We start from the raw sequence: 14,418 nt of genomic DNA, 5'->3' as shown, positions 1-14,418 counted from the left end.
ATGAATATGCTAGATTTTGAAAATAAAAACAAACAAAAAAAAAACCACTGCTGGGAAGCAAAAGAGTCTGTATGAGTTTCAATGAGTACTGATACTCGGTTAGTTTCCTTATGTATTTAACAGACAGTTTCCACAAAAGATAAACCAGATTTGTTCAGAATTCTGTGTTTAAAAGAAAAACATTTCTGAGGACCACTCAGTCACAAACTGCACCTTATAAATTAAAGATAGCAACAGGTATACATTGCTGAGAACCTAATATTAGAAATCAGTTCTGCAGAGGCAGAAGACTGTCCTGACATCTTTGTCTGGCTTCAGAGAAATGAATGATAAGAAACTTCAGACACCACATATAACAATTAGACATTGAGGAATATTAGGCATTAACTTCGCAGAGGCAGGCCTTTGTAGCTAAGAGTTGACTGGAGAGTCTGATGGAGAGAACTATTTTGGGCATCTCCAAAGTGAACCACTTCCTGGGCTAGACTGGGCACTCTCCTACCAAAGGCTGTCATATACCAAAAGGAATGGAAGGCAGGGGATATATTCCAGGGCCCATCCAAACCTTACGGTAACAATTTGACCTTCGAGTATTTACTGACTCTGTGTTTATGATGCCCTGGATGGAAATCTTGAGCAATTCCAAGTGCACATTTTGCACAATCACACATTTTTAGTATTTAACGTGCTTTATAAAAATGAAAAAAAAAAATACAAATTACATTATTAATTTGCACAGCTGTGAAAGGACTAAAATAAATTGGATGTTTATAAAAGCACAGACATTTCTTTCTGTAAAAACAAGCATGAAACAAAATAATTACAAAAACTGTTTTATGTCATATCTGGAGTAGGCAAAGCACACACATGGATATTTTTCATGCAAAGTGAATGACAAACCACAAGAAAAACAGTTACTAAAACAATGGTCTTAAGTTTTTCATGCTGAGTAAGAACTGGACTACCATTACACTGCAGGGACATACCTAAGACCTGTCTCCACACGGAGTCATCCTAAATATCTTAAACTACGATGAAAATACATAAATTTATTCCAGGGATTCTAGGGAAAGTATCATTGATGTAATGTAAGCTTATAACTCAGTCAAGTTAACTCAGAAAATATATGGCATTAAGTCTTTAATTCTTCTCTGCATCTTTTAGTATTTGCTGACAAAATGTGCCTGCATTACCCCACCTCACTCCGAGTATGCAGTCTTGCACTGGCAACAAAACACGTTGCTTTCAACTTCTGCTAAAATAGGCAGCTATAAAGCAGTACAATGTTCACACTGGAAACATCATAGGTGCCAAAATCCCACTGTGGAGCAATTTTTGCATCCCTCAGTTATTTTCTTCAGCATGAAACAGACATCAATCATCATCACTTTTACTAAATTATCATCATAATCATGAAGACCAGACACCCTTTTTTCATAACTGAAATGAAAACTTAGATCATACAGCATATTTATACTGTCACTAAAAATAGGTGATGGCTCCTCTACGATGAAGAGCCTCTAGAACATAGCAATATGTTTGTTTATGGCTTACCAGAAATCATTTCTTTATTTGTGGCTATAATGTATCAGCTGACATCCTAGAAGATCAGATACAACCAGCTTCTAAAGATATAGGTCTGATCTTAGCTTTCTTAACTTGGTAATATTCAGCTTTATTTAGCTCCTAATACTCCGGAAAAAAAAATAGGTTATTTGCCTATATGCATATTTAACATTTGTCCTTATATTTGCCTAAATTAATACCAAATGCAGTGGTAATTAAATTTCAGTAAGTAGAAAAATTTCATTGCCACAAAAACAATTACAAAGGTATAAAATGCTTGTAACGTATAATTTTTCTCCAAGAACTTATATTGTTAATTAAAAATAATCTGTGCTATGCTGAAAAGCTATGGAACAGAATTAGGTTCACTTGGTGACTTTTATAGATGGATATGGATTTGTTATCCTCACATCCTAAGGAAGTAATTAATATTCAGAAAAAATGATTCAACAATTACTAATGGATCTATTTATTTATCATTCAGATTTGGAAGAGCAATGCAGGAAAGCTTCTCTCCATCTCTTCTCTAAGTTAATTTCCAGCTAGTGCTCCCAGAAATTGACATTATCCAGATCATGTTTATTGGGAATATAATAGGAAATCAAGATTAGCAAGACATAATATAGGAATCCTCTTGATAAGAGCTCCGTTGTAGAAACCACGATAAATTACTAGAATCTTACAATTAGACATATTCCCAATTTTCCATAAACAGCAAAAAGGGGAAAAAGAAAAAAAAAAAAAAAAGAAGGTTAAAGGGCAAAGTTTTCAGACCTAAGGTCTATTCCCCTCCTCTGAAGTTCAAGATTTGTTTCAGACAGGCAGAAAAAGAACTAGATGGACTTTCTGGTTTACTAAATTCACCAAAACCTACGTTATGTTTTGAGCAACCAATGAGTGGTTCGATTCCTTTAGTTTAAGAGGCAAGGGACAAAAATATAAATTAGCTAAGTGTTTTAAATAAAATATTAATAGTCATATGCCTAAGCTACAACCCTAGGCAGACAGACATCTAGAACAGATTGATTCATATTACCTGCTTTCATAAGTTACTTATTTCCTGAAGAAACCTAAAGATGATCAGTACGTTTGGTTTTCCACTTTGAAATATGATGATTCCTCAACTCCTAAGCAGAATTTCTCACTCAGAATTGTGTTGGGTCTAGAGAGGTGAGGAAGATCCTGGCACCACAATTTCCAGAAACAGCAGGGGGGAAAGCATGATAGAGCATATAAACACTCAGCTGATATTGTCAACTAAAACAGAATAGAGATATTTAATTGCAGTAACAGTGGTCCTTTTTTTGCCCTAATTGTATGGTGATCTGCATCCAGAATTTGCAGACATACATACATACAGGCTCTCCCCAGACACAGATGGTTTGAATCCATACTGCTTTTCATTCCAAGAGTTTCCAGTCTTGCTATGCAACATACCTGAGAGTAAACATTTTTTATCTTTACATGAAAATGAACCATTGTGCAGCTAACAATCTCATATACATGAATAATGAGAGAATAAACAAGAAACAGCCTACCTCCGTAACCTGATGGGGATGTTCTGAGAAGAAGAATCTTGAATTTTTGCTTCTTCTCCCAGGGACTGCATTTGCCATTTAAGATTCACTAGATAACATGAAAAGGAGAATGGGTAGCTACAGCTGAACCTTCACAAAAGGAATCTTCCCATGAATCTACAACTCCAGTAAGAAGAGTAGAGAGAAAGTGTTTCTGTTGGTGGCCAAGCAAGTAATTAGGAGTTTAGATTCAAACCCCTGAAGGCTACAGGCAGTCTAGAAGTTTGGTTTTCAACTTGTGAGCAAATGTTTCAACAAGTATGTGTCTGTGTGCATGGAGGTTGCATCCACCCAAGAAGTGCCTGCTTTTAAGATTTTTTTCAGGAAGTCTCCATCCTGATGAACCAGGGACAATTGTGTAAAACCTTTTATCATGCTTATTCTCAGATGCTTTGTTGTTCCTAGCATTTTATTCTAATAAGTTCTGATACATTAGTACTGCGTGTGTAGTTGCCTTGCAATACCTGGAGTTAAGCTAGATGAAGTTCTGATAAGCAAAGAAAACATCGAATGGTGAGTTAGAACCATTTGACATTAAATAAGTACTGGCATATTTTCTTTTTGCTCACCCGTTTTGCTGCAGTAAAGTTTCAAAGAACAAGTATCTAAAAATACATTTATTCCGACTCATAATATTGTATCTGGCAGTCTCTTGTCTTCGTCTGGAAGAAGCTCGCTAAAGTTTAATCTTTTTTTTTTTTTTCACAATTTCAAAATACTTTCCTCATACTTTCTGGACACTCCTCAAAACAGTTGTCTTGATTGGGCCACACTTTTTTTTTTTTTTGGTCATTCAAGCAGAAGCATAAACCTTATTTATAGATCCTAGTCCACAACCCCATGCTAACTCACAGGGGCATGGATATGAGTGAGGAGGGAAACTGTGTAGGGCACTTTCTGCCAACAGTTCTTTTTCTATTGCAGAAGCCTTGCACAAACTTCAGAAACTTTGCTCATAGCAACCTCAACATGAAATAAAGGGCAAGCAAGTTTTTTAAGAGGGTATATCCCAAGATAAACAGCTATGACAGATAATTTATATCATAAAAATGTGTCTGTTAATGAATGTGCATAAAATAGCTAATAGTAATTGTATTCTTCCCCCTCTTTTCCTTATAAAACTGTTTCAATAATTGGACTTGAAGAATATTGTACTGCTGATTGCCAAACGGCTTGTAAACCATTAAGGACCCAAAGCAACTCCTCATCATCCCATCATACATACTCCACTCAAAATACCAAACTAATTGCAAAGCAATAAGCCAATAAGAAGAAAACATTGGAGTTGTGGTTCTGAAAATTGCTTTCGCTATAACAAATTACTGGACAAAAATGTTGATACATTAAGTCTCATGTCAAAATTTTGCACTGCCACATTATTTTCAAAGGTACCATCATTAAAAATGCAATCCCTTGGGAAAATCTTTGCCCAAGTTCCACATTTCTGTCCTACATGCTTCATCCCAAATTCAAACTGTGTGCTTAGCAACAACCACTGGTGCCCTCCAACAGCTTTTGATATTGTGGTAGCATTTGTATAACTTCTAAATTATAAGAAATTCTCCTCCTCACACATATTTGTGTTTCAATAACATTACCATAATATGTGTTCTCACTGGTAGGTATTCCTTAAACACTTACAATAGAATATTCTACCCACAGCTCAAAAGTTGATATAAATGAGAAAGTCCACGAAGCAAAAGTCAAATGCTGCCCTTAGTTACACCTACACAAATTCAGAAAAGATCCTATTAATTTAAATTGCCAAAGAACAGAGTTACTTTGGACTCAGACTGATGTAATTGACAGCAGGCTAAATAAATATTCTGCTAAATTATCCAAAACAGGTATGACTAATGGAAATGCATGTGCATACTTGGCTGGCATCATTTAAGATTTCAGCAGTTTTAGTGAAGCACTTTTATTTTTAAATCGCAATGACCATTTCCTTGATTTGGCAGAAAGAAGTAACTGCAGATAAAGTAAAGTAGTAAAGACTACATGAAAGTTCACAATAGTAATGTAGCACTACCAAGTAGTTAAGCATTGTACTAGTTTTCTTAAGAATATTAAATCATGATTTAGAGACATTCTGTCTGCATCATAACTGACTTGTCGGTTCAATCAGGAGAAAGAAATGTCTGTATTCCTCTAAGAGTGGAAAAGAAACGTCTTGAAAATTCTCCCAACTATTATCTTTAAACGGCAAAATGCTTATTCTTTCAAAGCAACGTGAAATAAAATGTATCTTGATTATTCCACTCTCTTGTACAACTGGTCAATTTCTGTATTTATTTCCATCATTTTTATGCTAAAAAATGTTAAAACTTAAATCAGAATGTTTTGACTGTAATCCACTTAATTTTTAATTTAGTTTAATTTTTAATGTTTTTTTTTTAAACAGCTAAAACAGAATCTAGTATATTATTCACATAAAGTATCCAATACATCAGTAATACATATATATGTGTATTTTAGAGAAGCTTAGCATAACAAAAATAATCAGGAAGAGTACTTGTTATAAAATTCAATGATGATCTAGACATAAAATATGTTCTCTAACAAGCCACAAAAATTGAAATCACATCCTGCAGCGCAATATACAGAAGATAATTTTTTTTTCTTTTTGAGTCAGTGAAGCTTTTGCACAAATCCTGGCTCAGCCAGACCATTTATGGAAAGTCCTTTGAGCTTTAAATTACTGAAGTTAAAGGAAAATTCCAACAGGTTCAGCTTTCAGTATTTAAATACTGAAATTCAGTATTTAAATACTGTAGTAAATACTACAGTAAGCAGTAAATACTGCTTTCAGTATTTAAAAATATTTCACTCCTAACAAGCTAATAACCACAAACATACCAAACCTGCAAGAGTTCCAGATAGAATTAAGCTGCCATTTGGAGGGGGGGTGGGGATTATGAATGTAAAAAACAAAATGGACCTACTCCACTAGAAATTCACTTTGTAATGTTTCTTTGCAGGGTTTCTCTTGGATCACTAGACTCATGTTTGCATGAAGTATTTCTGGTCTCCAGAGTAAGTGATCCCTGTAGTTTGGAAATAGAGACACAAGTACAGGTGTTCTGCAGTTACTAGCTTGCAGTAAAGAAATCTGTAACTTAGTTATGAGTATGCATCCATGTCCTGACTCATAACTATCAATACATGACATAGCACAGAAGATGAAGAAGCTGTGTGTTCCCTGTACATGGATAGGATGGAGTGGACAGTAGCTGGCAAGAACAATTCAAGCTGGGTGGCCTCAGGGAGGCACAGCATGCAGTGCTTCAGGCAGAACGTCCCACAGCCAAAGCTGGCATTTCTCTCCAAAATGCACCTTGACTCAATATAGCAATTTGAAAGTTGAGACTCATTTCTGTATTAGCAGACAAGTACAGAAAAGTGTCTAATGAATACCAGTGATAACTTTACTAATGACCTGGGTTTATTACCATGACAAATACGTTTGGTAGTAATATTACTCATCTTTTATCTGACATACTGATAAATTTTGCAGTTTCAGCTAAGTCCTATTTTGAAATTTTTACAGTTGTGTTTATCTATCTTGCAACATATGTTCAATACACGAAGCAGTCTGCTTGTTTCCATCCATGAACACAATTTTTTTTAAAATGTCAGTTTAAAACTCATGACTTGGAGTTGACTGACTTGGAGAAAGTCTCAGTAATTTACAACAAGACCTAGCTGAATAAAATTATTTGTTCACAGATACACAGTTAAATAAATGTATGGACGTACATGCTCCTTTCCCTTTTCATTGTTGTTTAAAATACTTAATGTATTCTTCTAAAAAAAAAGTAAAAAAAAAAATGAGGTAGATCATAAAAACTGGGGAGGTTCCTGACAACTGGAAGCTAGCCAATGTCATACCTACCTACAAAAGGGCATATGAGAAGACCCACGAAGCTACAGACCTATTAGTTTAACCTCAGTCCCTGGAAAGGTTCTGGAGAAGACTGTCCTGGGGGATACTGAAAGGCATTTAAATGCCAAAGCTCTTATCAGACATAGTTAATGTGGGCTCATCAAGGGAAAGTAGAAAGTCCTGCCTTAGCAATTCAATCTTTGTCTTTGACAAGGTCACCAAGTTAGTGGATGAAGGGAAGGCAGTGGAGATAACCTTTCTGGATTTCAGTAAGAGATTTGATACTGTCCTTCACGGCATTGTTCTGGACAAATTGTCCAACTGGGAGATGAATAGGTTTGTGCTACGCTGGGTGATGATATGGCTCAACAGTAGAGCTCAAAGGGTTGCACTGAATGGGGTTACGTCTGGCTGGCAGACAGTCACTGGTGGTGTTCCCCAGGGCTCAATTCTAGCGCCAATTCTGTTCATCATTGTTATCAATGATCTGGATGCAGGAATGGAATGCACCCTCGGCAAGTTTGCTGGTGATAATGGTGATTCCCTGGAGGGATGAGAGGCCTTGCAGAGGGATCTAGATATCTTGGAGAATTGGATGACTAGCAACAACATGAAGTTCAACAAAGGAAAATGTCAGGTCCTGCACCTGGGATGGAGTAATGCCAGACAATGGTAAAGACTGGGAGACAGAAGAGAGCAGCTCTGCAGAAAGGGATCCAGGGGTGCTAGCCAACAGCAGACTCAACATGTGAGCCAGCAGTGCACCCTGGCTGCCAAGAGGGCAAACCACAGTTTGGGATTCATTAAAAACAGCACAGCCAGTCAGTCAAAAGAGGAGATTCTCCTGCTACATTTAGTTCTGGTCTCTACAATATAAAAAGGATGTTAAGGTACTTGAAAGCATCCAGAGGAGGGCAGCAAAGCTGGGGAAAGGGCTGAAGGATACATCCTGTGAGGACAGGCTGAGGACACTTGGGTTTTCTAGTTTGGTGAAAAGAAGGCTCAGAGGCGACCTCACTGCTCTCTAAAATTTCTTGATGAGCGGAAGGGGAGATGGAGGTGTCAGTCTCTTTTCCCTGGTAACTGAAAACAGGACACACAGGAAGGGCACAAAACTGCACCAGGGGAAGTTTAGACTGGAGATAAAAAAAAATAAAAATTCTTCACTGTGAGAGTGGTCTTACACTGGAACATGCTTCCTAGAGCGGTGGTTGATGCCCCACGCCTGTCAGTGTTGAAGAGGCATTTGGAAAATGCCCTCAATAACATGCTTTAACTTTTGAATAGCCCTGAAGTTGTCAGGTAGTTGGACCAGATGATTTTTGTAGGTCCCTTCCAACTCAGCTACTTGATAATTTCTGGATCTGTCCATTAGTCCATCCCGCTGATTCTCAAATCAAATCCACTCAAAGTCCACTTAATAAAATTGTATTTATTTACTGCTTCCCTTGCAGAGTTTTAGAAGAGAAGTCAAGCTGGGTTCTCACAGTTGCATGGATGATAAATAATAGCATGATTCCAATTAGTTCCCAAGATCTTCAGGAGCAATCCTGAAATCTTACACTTCTTTAACAACCTTGTCCAGCAAAACGCAAGAAAAATGCAGGGGTTACTAAAAGGACTTTTTCATGCCAGTGTCTTAGAGTACGTAACTTACTTTGTCTTTGGATCTATGTTATTTACCACATTGTAAATTGAAAGTCAGTAAAGAGTTATGGATATTTCAACCAAAGACAAACAACACTGCAGAAACGCACAAGAAGCAAGAATAGAACTTAAGTAAGAAAACATTTTTTTAATGAGGTGGCTAAATACAAATGAGTAAAAAAGGCAAATTTTAACATTTAAAATGTGCTTTAAGAAGTATAATGCTTCTACTTACATTCAAGAAAAACATATATAGCCATTTTCTTTTCTTTTTTCAAACATCATTTACTAGGCTTTCTTTTTCCCTCACCAGTGAGCAATAATTTCAGATTTCATATTCTTGATAACTCTGTTAGCCATTTTACATGCTTTCCTATTAAATCCCTGTTGCAAACATAAATTCACTAGACCATTAAGTGAGCCTGTGAAAAATAAGCAGTCCTAATACATACCAAAACATTTTCAGGCACAGTCCTCAGGAAACGATGGCACCTGTGACTTCAAGACTCTTAGCTGGACATCACAGCCCAGTGACAGGAGTAGAAGGACTTTAAGGATGAGTCTTTCTAGGAGGGTTTTTGAAGTTTTTGAAGGACTAAACGTTTATCAGGTTTGTGAAATGTGAGAAAACAATTCCAGATACCCTTTACTTAGCATACTGTCAGTTTAAGAAGGTCTCTGCTTCTACTCAGTCACTGCAGCCCCCTGTCACATTTCCACTTTGCTGACTTAACTATTCTGTGGATCTGAATGGCTACCTGAATCTACGATCTAGCTGGATTATAATAAAAAAAAAAATCACTTTTTAACTTATGATTATTCAAGATTTGATGGCACTACAGACCTTGCATCAGAACATAAGATGGGCTGTCAAGGGAGCAGTAATAAAGAGTTAAACTGGCATTGCTACTGAAGGCAAGATCATCTCATGAGTAGGGTTCAACCTTACTAAAAATCCTTCATATAGCCTTTCTTAAAACAGATGTAAGAATTTAGAATCCATTCAGTGATTCTTTGGAAATAAATACTGAAATAATTTGAGATCCACAACTAGAAAAACATTATCCACTGAACCTGAGTTAAGAGCTCAGACTGTGAACCATATAGGAGAAGCTGCTTTGGCAGTGTTATCACAGTAGAGAAATTCATAAAGGAGAACTAAAGAACTACTGAAGCACAGCATTACATAACGAAGAAAAACCACCATTAAAAGTGTTCTCCACACATCTGCATAAGATCTTTTCAGTCAAAGGCTGGCTGAAAGTAATAAAAAGCAGCAAGAATTTATAACAGAATTCTGTTCATTTTCCAGATGAAAGGAATTCCCAGACATACCTAATACCTGAAACTGGAAGTCTCCAGATTAAAGTGGAAAGTCTCACCAGATTAAAATGTTAGCTCAAATAAAGGAATAGTGTCTTTTTAGGAGGACATTATGAATTTCAAAAAACAAAACTGAGAAGCTGTTAAAAATATTTCATGCTTATTTACTATTAAGGCTAGAGAATACTTAAAGTGCTATGACATTTTAATTGCGAAGAACTGCAATTTCTCTTGAAAGAGATTAATATATACCTCTAGTTTTAAAACATCGATAGCTTTGCTGCATGCACTGAAGTTCCAGTTTTTGTAGCAAAGTAGCAAAGTTTAAATCTAAATCTGTGATTGTTTTCAGTCTTCAACTAATGGATCTTCATTAAACTCCTTTATGATTTACCAGGGCTTACAAATGAGTGAAATCAAATGATTTTATTGAACATGATTCTAAACGTTTTCGGTTCATCATACAGAAACGTACAGAGATGTGAATGCATGTATTCACATATCCTTGGTTACCCAAATTGTTACAGAACTAGGTAGATGAAACATAAATAGCTAAAAGGCGAAGACAGAACTAAAATTTGTTTGAAATTGTTTAAAAATCTTACTGCTTTAAAATGGTATCTACAATATTTCTCCTGTAAACAGATATTTAATATAACCTGATATAAGCCAAAAAAAACCTCAGTGGAATGGTCTACAAGAAATGTTATAAATATATCTACAAACCAACTACACCTTCAGGGTGTTCATCCTCCATGGAAATGTCATTTCATATTTTTCCATTACATGAAAATTCTCCACTGTTCCTCCAAGGTATTTCTGTTGAGCAAAGGAAAACATCCTCCGCACTAAAAAAAAATTACACCAGTGTCTTTGTGTATGCAACTTTATTCAATAGCTACACCCTCCAAGCTCTACTTCTATCTGCCATCTAAAAATAAAATGTACTAAAAGTACCTTGTATATTTTTATCTGATATAAAGGCGGTATATGAAGAAAATGTGCTAATATTTTTTGCTTTTTTATTATTTTGATAAAACATACATTAAAGCTACTAAAATGAACTTTGAATAGCCCAAAAAAACACAAATCATGATAATTGTTTGTTTCTAAAACCACTGAAATGACAAAACCCACCTTTTAGCAGCAACTAAATATAAAAGAATTTCAGATTTATTCCACAAATAATACCTGTTCCATATTATTGTCTATATCAACTTCTATATTGATATAAGTAAAAATGTATATAAATATATATGATACACAGTAAAAACTTTCATTTAAATACATCTGTCTACCTGTATATGTCTATAATCAAAAGAAAGTTCAGTGGGATCAAGTACTCTTTGGACAAATCATGTTTTAAGGAATATCACTGGTGGATTGAAATGGAGGTAATAATGTATTTTTCCATCTTCTACAGTAACTTAGATTTTGCAGCAGAACTGAATAATCAGCACTATACATTTTCAAAGCAAGGGCTAACTTCCTGGAATGCTTGGATACTTCCATATAATCACTCCTATTAATACCCATAGAACTACAGAGATCTGTCTTCTGGAGCAATTTTGACATCTTAGTCATATTAACATAAGAATACATTTCAAAACATACCACACTATAGAAGAGTGAATTCAGACATTATTAAGTCACTCATTTATTACCATTTACAGAACTGTATTAATTCCTTGAACCACACCCTTAAAAATACAGTAACATACTAGCATTGAGATTTGGGTTCAAATTAAGGATGTATTTGGGGGGGGAGTTATATAGGAAATCTATGAAAATCTTAGAAAAGGTTTAGAAATCTTAGGAAAATAATAACTACGTACAGATCACAAAGATACACATATATGGAAAGCATTGGTTCCTTAAAAATACTACCTGTAAATTAACAAGGGCATTGGCTAAATATAATTTGTAAAGAGTCCAAGTATATTGTTGATTTTAGTACAAAAATGGGCATACAACATAATACATGAATAAATATAATGAGAACCCATAGATATGACTACTGATGATATTGACAAGGAAGTACATGAGTACCAACTACCCACACCACAGACTAAAAGACAAGGGCAGGGAATAGAGATCAAGTGTCTTCTTAAAAGACAGCTAACAATTTGAAAACCCAGATACAGAGCTAAATATTATACCACCACCCATATTATATATAGGCAGCCTGAGGTTTACGCAGTTTAATGGTCTTCATATTTGGCCATGTATAGATTTTAAAATTTCCAAACATTTATATTTTAATTGTGTAAAGTTGCTATAACTTAAACCAACAAAGAAGTATTTCTGTAAAAGCACAAATAATTCCTATAATCTACTGTTTTCATAGAAAAACAAAACAAAACAAACAAAAAACACAACTGAGCAGAACTGGCATTCAGAACTTTAATTTCAAAAAGATTTCTTGCTTATTCCGTACTTTCACAGATTTATAGGTAAGTTTCTGTAAAGCCAAATACTGATACAACAAATATAATGGAAAGATGGAAAGAAACAAAAAACAGAGAAGTTTAGAAAATTATGTATTTCTATCCTCAAACAACTTGGCTGCCCAGTGCATATTGACAGACTACCTGCATCTCCATCAGTACTATTTGCTGCACAGTAACAGAAGATCAAGGGGGAAGCCCTCGTAAAGATTCTCTACACAGAGAGCTTGCCTTGCAGTCAGAATGTAAATCTAAGACTTAAGCTTACATTTGTAGTCTACCAACACTCACTTCCTCCTATCTCATTAAATAATACTAGGATAAAATTGTGCCGAGATTGCCACTGTTCTCTCTCTTTTATTGGCAAACACAGGGAATCCTAAGAGACCTGATTTCTTTAGAGAGCCATGAACAATATAGTCATTCCTCATTGCATTCAGTCCTAAGGAACTAACTCCTAAGGCTGCCTTACTTTATACATATGAATTGTTCCTCCCACAAAATACCACACAATCACTTTTTCCATCTGAAGACACTGAAGTAAAAACAAGTACATAGTACTTGTACAGTTTTATTTTAATATTTTGCTGTTTCAAGAAGTCATTTCCCATTATAACCAAAAGTACTTCTCCCAAATGTACTCAGTAATGTTCTTTACTTACTTTCAAAACAAAAACAAAATAACAGCATGCATACCTCTTCTTAACAAAGAGTATCTGCATGACAATCAGAGTTTAGAAAACATTTAACTTCTTCAGAAACTGTAAATCTTTCGACATGCAGCTCAATTCAGTATCATTACTAAATTCAGACTAGGTGTTTCCAGCTGAGGTTAATTCACTGACAGACTGTAGTGGAACTATTACATTGTTAAAACTGAACAACAGTATACTGGCAGGTAAACACCTGATGATCTTTATATGACACGTTGACAAATTAAGACAAAATTGTTTATATATCAAACAAAATTTTGGTGTCCCTTTAATTTTTAAAAAATTACCCCAGTTAGCATTACTTGTTCTTCAGTTGCAATTAACACAGTAAATTGTGGATAAAAACTACTCAGCAGAGGCAATTCACTCTTCAGTGTTAATTTTCAGTTAACAAACATATGAAAATAGAAATGTGAACTCTGTAGGCATTCTTTTAAAATATTCACTACCCAATACACAATGCATTTTTGGTAACAAGGTATGAAAAATAACCCTAACATGTTTTCTTCGATGGCTTGTTTGTAAATTCAGAGAAGTATTCCACAAGCATTAGCATCAGGATCCCCAAAGAGCTCAGAGTAACATAACGATCTTGAGTATTTAAAAATGTAGATCTGGTAGAAAAATCCTATTATAAAATATCTTCTGCAAAACCAAAAAACAGTTTAAAAAAAAAAAAGCAGAACACTTCAATTATGTGATAACAAAATGAATCATGAGCAAAACCCCCAGTACATTCAACACAATGTCTTCGGATGAAAGATTTTGCCACCAGTAAGTCATTAATCAAATTATAACCTATTCCTATTTTCATACCAAACACATACTTGCACACCATGCCCTTCTATCAAAAGTCAAAGAAGAAAAGGCATAAACTAAAGGTATCTTGTACTGAAGTGATAAGACTGCTTCTGAGATGAGGGTCCTTCAATGAAAAGAGGTCCTTCACTAAGAGAAAGAAACTTTTTTCATTGAGAAGTCAGAGGACCAAAGTCAAGTACTCTTTCCTAATGTATTAATATAGAATAAGAAGAGAGGTATGGTCTGTGAAACTGGCAGGTTCAAAAACATTTGGCCTGCCGTGGATATAAACTAACATTTACAAATTGCCACCAAAAAGGAACAAAATCACCACAGTTCGCAGAGCAGTGATAATGTAAACCTGTCTTTCTTCCCTTGCTCTCTTTCCTCTCCCCCAACACACTAGCAAAACAAGCCTGGTGCATACAGTAATCCTGAATTAAAGCAACAAAGGCACA

General features: G+C 35.3%; 1 protein-coding gene across 10 annotated transcripts in view; it reads right to left on the bottom strand.

Annotated features, from left to right (window-relative positions):
• SPOCK3 (SPARC (osteonectin), cwcv and kazal like domains proteoglycan 3) overlaps nucleotides 1-14,418 on the bottom strand; it is a 318,573-nt gene that overhangs the window by 113,375 nt on the left and 190,780 nt on the right. Inside the window, exon 1 of one of the 10 annotated variants that reach the window (XM_080591797.1) lies at nucleotides 3,105-3,198. The exons of 8 other annotated variants lie outside the window; for them this stretch is intronic. Coding sequence is in view for 1 of the 2 variants with exons in the window: in XM_080591795.1 (XP_080447921.1) it covers nucleotides 1,555-1,564 (10 nt within the window). In the remaining variant the exon portion in view is untranslated. Of the gene's footprint in view, nucleotides 1-1,554; nucleotides 1,689-3,104; nucleotides 3,199-14,418 lie in introns of those variants that run through there. One more of the 10 variants, XM_080591795.1, reaches the window with a different exon arrangement.

This window comes from Anser brachyrhynchus (assembly GCF_964034855.1).
Source record: "Anser brachyrhynchus genome assembly, chromosome: 4".
Classification (NCBI taxonomy): Eukaryota; Metazoa; Chordata; class Aves; order Anseriformes; family Anatidae; genus Anser; species Anser brachyrhynchus.
This window is presented reverse-complemented; position numbering and strand designations above follow the sequence as displayed.